Source organism: Pterocles gutturalis, unplaced genomic scaffold, assembly GCF_000699245.1.
Source record: "Pterocles gutturalis isolate BGI_N339 unplaced genomic scaffold, ASM69924v1 scaffold29407, whole genome shotgun sequence".
Lineage (NCBI taxonomy): Eukaryota > Metazoa > Chordata > Aves > Pterocliformes > Pteroclidae > Pterocles > Pterocles gutturalis.
In genome coordinates this window covers 17,962-31,747 of record NW_010116347.1, presented here as the reverse complement: position 1 = coordinate 31,747, position 13,786 = coordinate 17,962, and the positions used below count along the sequence as shown (strand labels likewise).

The 13,786-nt window shown below is 41.4% G+C and overlaps 1 protein-coding gene across 1 annotated transcript in view; it reads left to right on the top strand.

The window, feature by feature from the left end:
- The first annotated feature begins 3,818 nt into the window (after positions 1-3,818).
- APBB2 (amyloid beta (A4) precursor protein-binding, family B, member 2) overlaps positions 3,819-13,786 on the top strand; it is a 10,774-nt gene continuing 806 nt past the window's right edge. The window contains exons 1-7 of the mRNA XM_010075489.1: positions 3,819-3,932; positions 4,423-4,468; positions 8,155-8,267; positions 10,455-10,542; positions 11,830-11,913; positions 12,365-12,480; positions 13,268-13,447. Coding sequence (XP_010073791.1) covers positions 3,819-3,932; positions 4,423-4,468; positions 8,155-8,267; positions 10,455-10,542; positions 11,830-11,913; positions 12,365-12,480; positions 13,268-13,447 — 741 coding nt within the window. The remainder of the gene's footprint in view (positions 3,933-4,422; positions 4,469-8,154; positions 8,268-10,454; positions 10,543-11,829; positions 11,914-12,364; positions 12,481-13,267; positions 13,448-13,786) is intronic.

Genomic DNA, 13,786 nt, shown 5'->3' with positions numbered 1-13,786 from the left:
TGGGTTGTAGCTGGGAAGCAGCCGAAGAGGTGCAAGAGCTCTGTGGGATGGAGCACTTGGAGTGAAGAAGAAGTGCAAGGCTTTTCTATGTTTTTAGGCTTGCCAGCAACTGTCAGAAACGTAGGGAAAACTCATTCTCTCCCACATCTCTTCCAACTCTAACCACTGAGTGTACATGTGGTTAAATGTACTGTGACTATCTGTGAGAAATGGGAAGGAGAAGACTTGTGGGAGTAGTTATTTTTCTTCCTTATCCTGCATGATTTGATTCCAAAGTGGTTGGTATATTCACCTGGAGAAGGGGCTGTGGGTTTCCTTTGGAGTGTATGGAAGGGAAGCAGTGGTTTCATTCAGTGTCTATCTGGTAGATGAAATGGAAGCTGAAAGGTCCTCAGTAAGATTTTGTAGCTTGAGTAAATGGTGTTTCTTTTGTCTACTTCTGGTTTCTTACCTTCAAGTTTTTCTCCCTAACTTCATAAATTCTTTGACGTGACCCTGATAAAAACACAAGTGACTGAACAAAGTCCCAGACTTAATTTCAGCTATAAATCATTCCCCTTCTTCCTGTGTGGAAGAAGTGTCTCTGTAAAGGATTTACAGTGTTAATCCAGAAGATCTGTAATTTTTGTCATACATACTACTGCTGGGTTTCTTGCACTTCATTTTCTCTACTGTTTGTGATACTAGAATATTTGTATGTCATAGAAGAAACACACCAGAGCATGGTCTTGTTGGTGTTATATTTATCCACTTTTCTTCTCCAATCTCCTCTCACTTTCCTTGCTTTTCTCTTTCTCCACTCATTTACTCTGCCGCTGTGGATGTTCACGTCTCACTGGTGAATGGCAGCCTCCTGACACCGCTCTGCTGTAGTGATGGCTGCTCTCCCCTTTTTACTTCCCGGTTTCACAGATCGCTGGTCAGCTGTTTGCAGGAAAGCAAAGTGAAGCCTGAAGGTTATAGACTCCAGAGATAGCTTCCCCACAGCCCGGCAGTGTGTGCTCTGTGACCCCACAGTTGCGGGAGTCTGTATGGTCACACCAGTGTGTAGAAATCAGCAGTCATCTTCTGTAGGCTATTCTGCATGAATTGCAATCAATCTCAAGCCAAGTCCACAGGATATCATTTTCTGGTTCAAGGACTCTTGTTCCAATTTGTAATACATAAATCTGTAAAGCAATTTACATTTTCCTGCATGTGTATCATTTTAATATAGCTGGTTTAAATAGCAGCAATTGAATTTTGATTGATACGAGTAAAAAATTTTTATTTCAGACTTCAAGGCTAGGGTGTTGGATTTTCTTTAAACAAAAAAAAAAAAAAAAGGAGGGGTTAGTGCTGTTCTACAGTCCTTTGAAGAAGTAAATTTATAGAAGGTAATAGAGGCTGTGCTGCTCTTTTGGGCTGTACTTAATTGGGATGTCTCCTAGGACTCTAGCCTAATAGTGCCAAATGGCTATGAATGCTACTCTAACAGGACAGCATCAGCATAAATTGCATTTAATGTGATTATATTCATCCAGGGTTGAGCAGCTAAGTGATGCTTAGCCAGGTGTTAAATAGGTATAGCTATCTAAGGTTTAGTCAATTACTGTAGACATTTGCCAATTAAAGAGGGTAAAGGAGCAAATAAAAATGAAATTCCTTTCTACTTAGCTCCTTATATTGTCTTTGCAGTTCTCTAAATTGCTTTTTAAAATGTCCCTCTGTAGTCCTGTACTCTTTCAAAATTAAGAAATTTCTACTGAATTTTTAACTGTTCCAGCCCACTTGTGCAGCAAAATAATTTTCTTACCTATTTTTCTTATTTTCTAGCTTTTTTCCAGATTATTTATATCTAGTTCCTATAACCAGAAAGATACTATTGGATCATGTAGTACATCTGTAAATGATTTAAAAAAACAAAGAAATATCTGCTGTGCAGTACCCCATCTCTATAATCCTTTATCAGCAGAAGTGGTGCGCTTGTGTTGTAAAGTTCTAAGAATATACAGCTTTTTTTCTGCAACAATATTCTTCCACTAAACACCTTGCTGCTCTCCTCACCGATATGGAAGGGAATTTTACCAGGCAATGTGGTTCCAATTCCATAAATGTCATGTGCACACACGGCCTATTGAGACAGAAGACTCCAGCTAGATGAGAAGTGATCTATTAATCCTGTGCTAGCTCTGTATCCAGCCATGGGCTTTGTAAAGGCTTTTGCCTTTCTTTTTTCTCTTGTTTTTCCAGCAAAGTGTAAAGACAGGAGAATGGTAAGAGGAGTCATTTGCCTTTTTCCATGAATTACTATTGCAAACGCATTGCTTGGCACTTCCTCATTACTAAAGGGGCTGGTTGCACATAAATCTCACTTAAATGTTAATCGGCATCAAATGAGCTGCAGTCAAATGAAGATTTACAGATGGAGCAACCCAGAAGGGATCCGAAATGAAAGAAGAATTGAAGAGCAGCCTTTGGGCTTATTTGGTATTCAAGGCTTTGGACAAACAAGAAGCTGTTGCCTTCTGGTCCAGTGCAGGGAAACACAAAGCTTTTCCCAAGTTTGACTTTGTTATTGATGCTTCAGGGAGCAGGTACTCTGGAATCTCCAAAGCCATACCTTCCTTCTCCAGGAGGGAGTGTGGAGCTCAGTTTTGTTTCCCTGATGCATAGAAGTGCCTGAAGCTAAGCTGCAAGGCTCCCACTGGCACTGGAGGAGCCGACTGCCACCAGCCTGTACCCCTAACTCCGGTCCTGTCTACAGGGCTGCCGTGTAGGACCGCTCATGGGAGTGCATGGGCATCTAGGTGACCTCATGAATTAATGAATCAGTTGTATTGTCTGCACATGTTAGAAGGGAGAAGGACAGTTCACATGCTAATTTTGATTGATGATTTGAAAACTGGTGGTGGTGGCAGGGTTGTGCGTGATGCAGTACCACAGGTTTTGAAGAACTCGGATTTCCTCCTCTGTCACAGCACATTTACAGATGCAGGCCCTGATCATGTAAAGGTTTATGCATATTCACAATCCATGCGTGTAATTGGCCAATTTACTTTGTTCAAGCTGTTCAGGTACTTAAAGTGAAATACCAGTGTGTGTCTGAAAACACCACTGCAAGGGTTTTATTAGCTCTCAGTAGCTGAAACTGAAATACTAGCTGGTGTTTCATTTTCTCCTGTGATTGTGCTATACTGCCTTGTTTATGAGTGCATACAGTTACACACAGAAATATTTACAGAAGCTGCAGGATCAAGTGCTGGAGAGGGTCAACGAAAGTGTTATGTGCACGCACCGCTACGGTACTGAGGCAGTGCTTGCTGAGCTGAGGCATGAGCCAGGTGCCACTGGCAGTGCCTTCCCAGCACCTGTCAACGCCCTGGCAGGCAGGAAGTGGCGTTTCTGACACTTCTGCTCGGTGACTCAACGTGAGTGGAGTTTCATGGGACAGAGACATTTCTCACAGGCTTGGGGGCTTTCCAGGGTGCTCACTGGAGAGTTACTGCAAACAGTAGATGTGTCAACATTTCTTCAAAAAGAACACCCAGTATCGATACCAGCTGGAGGATGAAGGGACTGAGAATAGCCCTGCAGTGAGGGACTTGGGGGTACTGGTGGATGAGAAGCTGGACATGAGCTGGCAATGTGTGCTCACAGCCCAGAAAGCCAATCGTGTCCTGGGCTGCATCAAAAGAAGTGTGATCAGCAGGTCAAGAAGTGTGATTCTCCTCCTCTACTCCGCTCTCATGAGACCCCACCTACAGTACTGCCTTCAGCTCTGGAGTCCTCAGAAAGGCACAGATCTGTTGGAGCGAGCCTAGAGGAGGACCACAAAGATGATCAGAGGGCTGGAGCACTTCCTGTACGAGGATAGGCTGAGAGTTGGGTTTGTTCAGCCTGGAGAAGAGAAGGCTCCAGGGAAACCTTATAGCAGCCTTCCAGTACCTGAAGTGGGCTTATAAGAAAGGTGGGGACATACTTTTTAGTAGCACCTGTAGCAATAGGACAAGGGGTGGTGGGTTTTAAACTGAAAGAGGGTAGATTTAGACTAGATATAAGGAAGAAATTATTTACGATGAGGGTGCTGAAACACTGGAACAGGTTGCCCAAAGATACCCCATCCCTGGAAACATTTAAAGTCAGGTTGGCCAGAGCTCTGAGCATCCTGATCTATTTGAAGATGTCCCTGCTTATTGCGGGGCAGTTGGACTAGTGACCTTTAATGGTTTGGGTTGAAAGTGACCCTTAGAAAAAAAAGTCCCGCAGCAGTCTGTGGAGGGGAATGTTAGGTGGCCTGTATGTAGGGCTGCTATCAGCTCCATCAGAAAATAAACACACTGTATTTTGACTAAAAATAACATATTTGTGGGTAGTATCTGCCCTTTGGCAAGTACAGATCAAGTCTGTCTCATCAGGACTGTTGTCATCCTCCTCTTGCAGGGACAACAGGGTTGCAGGCACTTCCGTGGCAGGACTAAAGTGACAGGTGAGCCCCCTTGTCACCTGGAGCATCCCACTGGAGATACTCCATCCATAACACCCATCAGACTCCTTCTCCCTGTCCTCACCACAGGTCCTAACATTCAGAGAGGTAGCCAGGCTCCGTGTGATGGCTCGTTCATTTGGCTGTCATTGGCATTCCAGGAAAAGAGAAATGTTCTTACAAAAAAGTGCATGAGCTCATTAAATGTCAGTGCTTACAGGGGCATAATTATGAGTTGCATTCCTTTATTACCAAAATCTTTGATCCTGACAGAATTCGGTCTTTAGTTTAACACAGTCTTAATTGTTTGACTCATTTTTATCTCTGCAGTCCTTTGAGCCCTGCCTCCACTGGGAAATAACATGCTGACTAAACACATTTAGTATTATCTTGCAGATTCCCTTAAGGCTGAAAATCCCTGCAGTTGAGCTTGAGTGTCAGATAAACTCTCTGCAGGATGAGATTTAATGTGGCCTCAGGGGTTGTCCATGCATCAGGGACATGGCAGCGCGGTGGAGATGCCCTGCGTGATGTGGTCTCCTACCGCAAAGCACGGTGGTTTATTTTGGCAGTCGTGGTGTGCTAGGACATTGCCAGAGCTACTGATCAAAGGTTGGACCACAGTTTCTTGGGCTATTACAAATGGGTTTTGCTGCCAACATGTTATGTCCTCTAAGCCCCAATGACTTGCTTTGGTGGCTTTGTCCCATCTTAATTTTTATTAATGAAAGAAGCTTCTCACAGGTAGCTGTATGGCTAACAGAAGGGGCAAGTTGTCTTTTGTGTTTGTGCAACTCTTTTGTGGCCTTATAATTAGAAATCCTGGTATTGTACAGTGCTCCTGGGGCTGTGCAGATTTCTGTTTATTCAAACAAGCTTCTGCACAGTGCAAGCAAGTTGGCAAAACAGGATGCTCTTCCTAGGGTCATCTTGTAAAGGAATGCATAAATCACTTTTTCACAAGTGCTTGAAGGAGTAGTGTTGATTTGAGGTAAATGCTTCTAAATGGTAATAAATAGCCACGTAATGGTCACATAGATGGCTTTCAATGTTATTTAAGTTATGCGAATGTAGGTTTCAGCTGTTATGTCTGCACTCTGAAAGAACAGACCTTGATCCAGTAATAAGGTGTGCACAGCAGCCTGCTTGCTTATGCATCTTTGCTACCCTGAAGTGACGGTCACTGCCAGAAAGTTTTCTTGCATGTAAAGGGGGGAAAATCTTAATGAAGTTATAGTAGCAAATCCATGTTTGTTAAGTGAACAATGTTTTTGCATTGCAGTTAAAATATTTGTAAGGGAAGGTATTTGGACTCAAAAATGTGAAGTCTGAAATTTAGGGCACTTGAAAGATAGCAGCTAAAGCCAAACACATAAGAACAAAAATCCCAAATGCTTAGGATGTCTGGAAAGTCCTCAGTTACAGCTCTCAAACCAGGCACAGTCTCTTAAGAGCTCAGGATATTGTATGTGGGACTCCTGTGGGCTTGAGCATTTCCAAATACCTGCTTTGCAGATCTTTCAGAAGCATCAGTAAAGTTGAAAGCTTACTTCAAGAGGTGAAAGTCTCCCATATTTTTAATGTGGCACTTGGTTTAATTTTTTTCCCCATAGCTGCTAATTTTTCATAGACCATAGCTGAGCCATACCCCCCTCTCTTAGTCTTATTACTAGAGTCCAGCTAGGAGTCTTCCATTTGCTTTTGAAACATCAAGCTAGGAGGAAGCCCTTCTAAAGCAAGGCTTGGCACATGTACAGATAAGCCAAAAAGCATCAGCTTTTTTGCAGGAGCAAGATTCCAGCTGGAACTCAGCATCTCCATGAACTTGCAGTGTAGCAAAAGGGAACAACATGCCAAAAGGCTCTTGCAGATTGTCACCCATGTGCTTGGGGGTCAGGCTAGAGCCAGGAAACCTCACAGCTGCAATAGACAGCACCTTACTGGATTATTGCTTTGTGATTTTTCCTGTAAATCATGAGCAACTGGTAGTAACACTGTCCCTCCCCAGGATGCCTGTGTTGCACGTGCTGGCGGGGTGCTGCTGCACCTGCTGCCTCGTCTCTGCTGTGCCCTGATGCCTCCCATTGCAGGTTGGGATGCAGTGAGATGGAGAGGTCCCTCCAGCTTCACTGTGTTTCTGCACAGTTCAGTCACATGGACTTCTTTCCAGATCTCAGCTCCTGGTAGTTTTATGGGGTTTTTAAAGTATTATTTATCGGGCTTTGGGTTGCAAAGCACTTAAACAGAGGAACAACCTGTGCCTTTCCCTGAGCATCTCAGGCCGTGGGCAGCTGCCCCTCTCATTGCAAGAGCTCATTAATGACAAAATCTGGTGCTACTGAATTAAATACATGTAAGGTACTTACCTGCAGGACAGCATTCATATCTCGTACAGAGCTGGAAGTCCAGATATCTGTCAGCGACAGTCTCTGGTTCTCCTTGCATAACTTCAGTGCAAAATTCTTTAACTCGCTGGGCATCTGCAATGAAAGAAGAAATTGGCAATCCATGCTACATTAAACCCTGCTCGGGATATTTACAGACTTCAGTATAAACTGAAGTATTCCTGTATATAAAACCCGTGGTTTAGGAGGGAAGGACAATAAGGAGTTTTGTCCACCTGAAATATCCCTCCTATCTCTTATCAGTTGGGGATCTTGCTGGTCGTTAGTTACATGTATGAGGAAAGGCACTGGAAAGAGACTTCAGACGTAAGAGGCTGCTGGGAGCTCCAGCTTCCCTTGGCTGGTCTGATTGTAGTTAGCTACTCAGCGTAGCTCTGCTGGGGACGCAAAACCCCAAAGAAACCTGGTGATAGCGGGAGGGTTGCAAAGTAGGACTGGGCTGTGGTTGCTTGGAGGACATGAGAAGGCAGAGGTGCAAGGCTAAGGAGTGCAGTCTGGTACAGCAAGAAGCTAACTGAATGGGGAGGAAGCCTGGCTTTGTCTGTTTGCCCTCTCCGCGTGCCTGCAGAACCAGCTTCAGGTTCCCACACTTGAATGAGTTAATGAATGTCTTTTTCCCAAGAGGGTCATTAGCAAATTAGCACTATGGGACCATGGTGATGGGCCCTTGGAGCTGGGGCTGTCCTTAACCTGGTATTTATTTAACTTCTGAAAAAATAAGGTCAGAAATTTAGGCCAATTAGTGGCCTAAAGCTCAGCAGGTTCACATCTCCCTTATGCAACCAGATTGCTAATTACTATTGGCATATTTTAAACACTTTATGCACTCTGTTGAAATATGATTTTTCTCTAACTAGAATATCGTGTGCTTTTTCTCAGTTTTTTTAGCATTTAAGAGCTGTGTGTGTTTTCTGTCTTAATCTGCAATCTTTTCCCTGCTTTGTCTTTGATAAAATATTTCAGTAAACTTTCCTGTGTATTTACAAATGCAGTTGGAATTGTGTTGTAAATTCAATAAGCTGCCAGTGTTAGGAAACTGTAATGAGCTCTTTAATTGTATAGGTTAAGCACCAAATGTAACATGTTTTGTGGGTATGCAATTTATTACATTTGACAATCTGCTTTGTCTAAGGCATGTGTTTTATGACAGCCGAGACTTGCGCTTGTTAAATTTAAGTAGGACTTGCTGTTTTGGAGATAATACTGTTCTATTCTAATTCTATTCTAATGCCTTAATTAGTATTGTTTGTTTCTAATGTGTCAATTCATTTTGTTTACACAGAGACTTTGCTTATGTGGCAAGAGACAAAGACACAAGAATTCTGAAATGTCACGTGTTTCGATGTGACACACCTGCAAAAGCCATTGCCACAAGTTTACACGAAATCTGCTCAAAGGTAAGTGGATTTAAAGTCAGCTGCATTTGTCTGTTTATAGGTCCCTGAGCCTAGTACATACAATCAGTGGTTGTATGCAGTGCTAGTTTAGTTTATGTTACTGGCAACAAGAAACAGTGTAGAGGATTTGTAAAGAAAAGGACACAAATGGATGGGAGTAATGGGAGAGTGAGAATTTAGCTTTGAGGATGATGGCACGTGCTTTTGATTTGACTAGTGTGTATAGAGACTGAAGGTTTTCTTGAATAATAAAGAAGCTGTGGGTTCAAAATGGAAGAAGAACATGCAGTTTCAATTAATGGTGATGTTTAACTTTGTAAATAAATGAGACCTTTTTTGAATGGTATTCTTCAAAGCAGGACAGATCTGAAAATAGTTCTGCTAACATGATGCTGCCCACTTAAAAAATCAGGGGGAAGGGGGGAGTTGAGCTACTCCAGTTACAAATAATAAAGGATCTTAGTTCCTGCTTGTGGTTGTATTGTCTGTAATACTGGAGAGGGCTGTTCTTCTCAGTCATTTTACCATATGCATTTGGCGCCATTCCGTGGTTATTCATTTTGCTTTTCTTGCATGATCAGTTCATGAGTGTCCTCTGTACGGTCATTTCATGCAGCAGTAGCAAGGCAGCAGTGATGTCAAATTCACCTCTGTAGCCAGTTGTATAGTCTAAAAATTTTTCATTTCTGCAACACTGCGGACATGGCTACTGACCCTGTGGTGTTTCATGCAAACAACGTGAGCGTTTACACAGGGTGTCTGTAACCTTCTGGGCAGCAGAGTTTTGCCTGAGGCAGAGGCAGAAGGTAGCCCAGCAACTGTGCAAAGCCTGGCAGGTCTGTCAGGGCTTGTGTGCCTGAGGGTGTCAGGGGCTTGGGTCCCTGAGGTGTCAGGGTCAGGGAGCTGCTCAGGGTGGCCAGGGAGCTGCAGGCTGTGCTTGGTGAAGTTTGACACCAGGGACTACAGCAATGGCTGAATGGAGAAGCCTAGATCTGGTATGTCTCTCCTCTTTCTCCTCCAGCTCTCAGTTCTCACAGATGTTTCGGGCAAGTCTAGCAGGGAAAAATATGCTCCACAGGCCCTACCACAGCTGCTTTTATCCAGTAAGGTCAACATCAATAACTGCCACAGTAGCTATACACTGGGGTATCAGAAAGGCAGTAGAGCTGTCACATATGTAACTATGACATGAAATTCCTGGCATTAATTTTGGATAAGAGAGGCACTAAGCATTTAAAACCATAGCTAATAGTAACACAGAATAAAACAGGACAGTATTGTTTAGTAGACCATGTTCTTTCGTAATTCAGCAATAGATGTATTCCTGTTTCAGGGAACCACTTGGCATTTACTGACATGCTGGACCTCTTTGCTGAGTCAGGGCTTCATCCTAAGCTAGCGTGTATCATTTTTCATTTGCAGAGGGGAATATTATCATGTGACTCTGTAACAGAAAATACTTCCAAAATACAAAACCTAAAAAAAAAAAAAGATATTTGCTAGAAGCATCTTCAGACCATGTGTCATCTGCTTGAACACCAGTTATCTTTATAGCTTAATTACAATTAACAGTCATAGCATAAAGAAGCAGATAGCAAAACTTCATATATGAGCTGTGGAAAAACTCTCTTAGCTTCCCTAGGTCCCTTCGCAGTCATGTATTTGTAGGGAATAATTGTCCAAAATGGATATTTTGAAGTGAGATTTTTTTTTCCCTCTTTTGGTAATATTATACTTTTTGAGGGAAGAACAGATTGTACTTTGCATGGGATTTTTAATTCCAGAAGAAACATAAGAATGAAGGGAAAAATTATGCACAGCAGAAGATAGATCAGAGAGGAACATGAATAATGAACATTCTTCTCTGTGTGTTAAAAATTTACATTTCATGGTATATTACCCCTTACTGCAATTTTTCTGTTGACAAAAATGGGTAGTTTTTTTTCCTTCTCCATGTATCTTTCATCTAGGTTTGGACACCGCTTAAGTTCTTTATATACTTAAGGAATGGTGAATAACTGAGAGGAAAATTAAAGTTGGTATTTAAAAAGATTGAACTGTTTCGTCATGCGGCTTCTGACTTACTTCAGATTTCAGAAACTAGGGTTGTAATACGAGTAAATTTATACTTGTAGTTGCTACATGACTATTTTTTTTTTAATGCTTTATGATCATTATCTTCTTCAGATTATGGCCGAACGGAAGAATGCTAAAGCTATGGCTTGCAGCTCATTGCAAGAGAGGACAAATGTCACCCTTGATGTTCCTCTGCAAGGTACTGTATGTTACAGGTAGTATCCTTGGGATGGTCCTATTTTAGGTATGTTTTGTTTCTGATTCTGCTTCTGACCAAGATGGAACATGGTGGGTGGAGAGGTCAGGAGTGTAATCCTGTCTTTTAATTACTATCTCTGACTGTAACTTTCTACTGTATTAGATTAAACATTTTTCTAGGTTGTGTTGACAGTTGCTCAGTTATATCAGCTTGTGCATTGCATCTTTTATTTCAAAATACAGATTTTGAAAATGCAGTCTTACTTACTTGCACATACTGTCTTGTTCACATAAAATACCTCATGACTTGAGACTGCACAAATTGGCCAATCTTCCTTAAAAACAGAATATACTTATTATGGTTTGACTGAAACCAGGTCAATACCCGTTAATCCCTTGGATTCAGGGAAGCTACAGGGGGATTCCTCCTTGGTTTCAGCATCAGTTTTAGCAGCTTCCAAGGTAAGAGGTGCAAGGGGGTTGTCATCCAATTTAAGGGTCTTTTGCACTCTACTGCATGGTAAAAGAAAGTTGCCTTTGCATGTCTTTATTAGTCATAGCTTAATAGCTTATCAAGGAGTGTAGCGATAGGACGAGCGGGAATGGCTTTAAACTGAATTATGGTAGATTTAGATTAGATATTAGGAATAAATTTTTCACTGTGAGGGTGGTGAGGCACTGGAACAGGTTGCTCAGAGAAGCTGTGGATGCCCCATCCCTGGAGGTGTTCAAGGCCAGGCTGGATGAGGCTTTGAAAAACCTGGTCTAGTGGAACGTGCCTCTGCCCATGGCAGGGGGGTTGGAACTCAATGATCTTTAAGGTCCTTTCCAACCCAAACCATTCTATGATTTTGAAAGTATTACAGAAGAACATTGTATAATTGTCTGCTTGGACAGTACTATTGATTACTCATAGACTGTGTTTAACATATTAACAGAGATGGTATTAAAACCAGATTCCAGATTTTACATATTTATGCAGTGAAACTTAGGTCTGTATGTCTCAGCGACACATTCATCTGTATTTTCTGGTTTTTAATATGACAGCAATATAACGTGACCTTATTCTTAGCTCACATCAAGAAGTAGGTGATGCAAAGTTATTCCTAATTCCTTTAGAAATTATTAAGCATTGTTCTTGTCAGAGGGAGTGAAAATTTGTTTTAATCCATACAATACCTTCAAAGTACAATTACTGGGTAAATTATTTTATGTTATTGATGAAATAAAAGGGTTTTTCCCTGCTGTGAATGCTGATAAACAGAAATTGATTTTTGTTCCCATGCAGTAGATTTCCCAACACCAAAGACAGAACTGGTACAGAAGTTTCACGTCCAGTACCTGGGCATGCTACCTGTAGCTAAACCTGTGGGTATGTAACACTTGAGTGACTTCCAAAGTACCTTGCATAAACTCTTAAGGGCTGGCGATTTTTGAAGGGTAGGGTGTGAAGACATCTAGTATTCAGGGCCTCCTTTGAACATGCGTGTTGCAACCAGAGTATTTTGGGAGCTGCCAAGAAAGCAGTTTCTTTCTTCTGCTTTCTCTGAATATGAGCTCTGCTACTGATGAGGAGGGCCCTAAAGAAGTGAAATGGTGCAGCAGCTAAACAAGCTGCAAGCCTGATTTTTCTAAGCCAGAGGCACCTGGGTTTTTTCTGCAGTTGAAGAAAACCAGCTTCACAGCCCTTCCTTCCATCATGAAATGCATTTTAATAAGGAGTCGAAAACAATCTGTTTTCTGTACTACTATGTGAAAATAAATATTTTGTTATCCTTTATGTATGTATTTATTTTTCATTATTGCATTTTGTTCTATTTTAGGAATGGATACTCTGAATAGTGCCATTGAAAGTCTAATGGCTTCCTCTAGCAAAGAAGACTGGATGCCAGTTACCATGAATGTTGCTGATGCTACTGTCACAGTCATCAATGAAAAAGTAAGGCAGAGTGTCTTGTTGAGAACATATTTAACGTAATCTGAGTGTTGAAAACCAGGAACACATAAACACTAGTAGAAAGAGTTAATTCGTACTAGAATTTATTTGCTTATCTTGCATTTTATTTCTTTCCAGGGTATTAATCTGCAGGGGCTCTTACTGCTTGTATCAGCTTCAGCTTTGTTTGCTATTCCAAGCATGTTCTCAAAAATACAAATCATTATCAGTATTCATTAGATACTTAAAACAAAATCATTGTTATCCTTTCTAGGAATTTTGAGCCTAAAATATTGTAGGTTAAGTGCTAGGTAGCAATCCTGAATTCTAAACTGTATTTACTTTACTTGTGGTATGGAAACCAAGAGTGCTATTAAAATCTGTGTTTCTCATCACTGTCCTTTTGTAGAGCATTTTCTGCAGAGATGAACACAATGAAACTTTCAAAGAATGTCTTTTATATATGTCTGTTGATGAGGTCTTAAACCAGCATCGCTAACATACCAGTGATAGGGCAGTATCCTTGGGAGTCATAGTAGCCATACAGTTCTTGACAAAACAAGCAGTACTTGAAATGCACTACATGCTCAGTGCCAACACTCAAAGCCTTCATCTTCTGGTGACAGCCTAGAAGGGGAGATCCAGCCCAGGGCTGAGCACACTGGATATATACAGATAGATAAAAAGGAATTCCACAATACTGCCTCAGTCTCTCCCCCTTTTAATCAATTGAAACTAGAAAGTAAAGTTCCACAGAATAGTAATGTTCAATCATTTGATTCATAACCAGAATGAAGAGGAAATCATGGTGGAGTGTCGTGTGCGGTTCCTGTCCTTCATGGGAGTAGGCAAGGACATTCACACGTTTGCCTTCATTATGGATACAGGAAACCAGCATTTTGAGTGCCATGTTTTTTGGTGTGAACCAAATGCAGGCAATGTATCAGAAGCTGTCCAGGCTGCTTGTATGGTAAGTGACCTTCTTCAAAGGCTCCTAATAGCACTTAAATTTTTCACAGCCTCCATAAAGAATTGTCTTTCCAAATTTGCAATTATATTAATTTCAAGACAGAAAAAGAACAGATAAAAATAGGAATTGGGATTCTGATATATTTAATCAATTAAAACCCAAACATATTTAAGTTTGAAATGTCAATTTAGTGAACAATGCCCCTTTAATCATCTTCCCTCCTAACCTCTGCTGCATCTATGAAAGTTAGAAATCTTTTCTTTCACTACACAAGTTATCTAATGCTGGGAAAATACTTTGCTTGAAGTTGTGTTATACAACACAGTGACACTGTAGGGA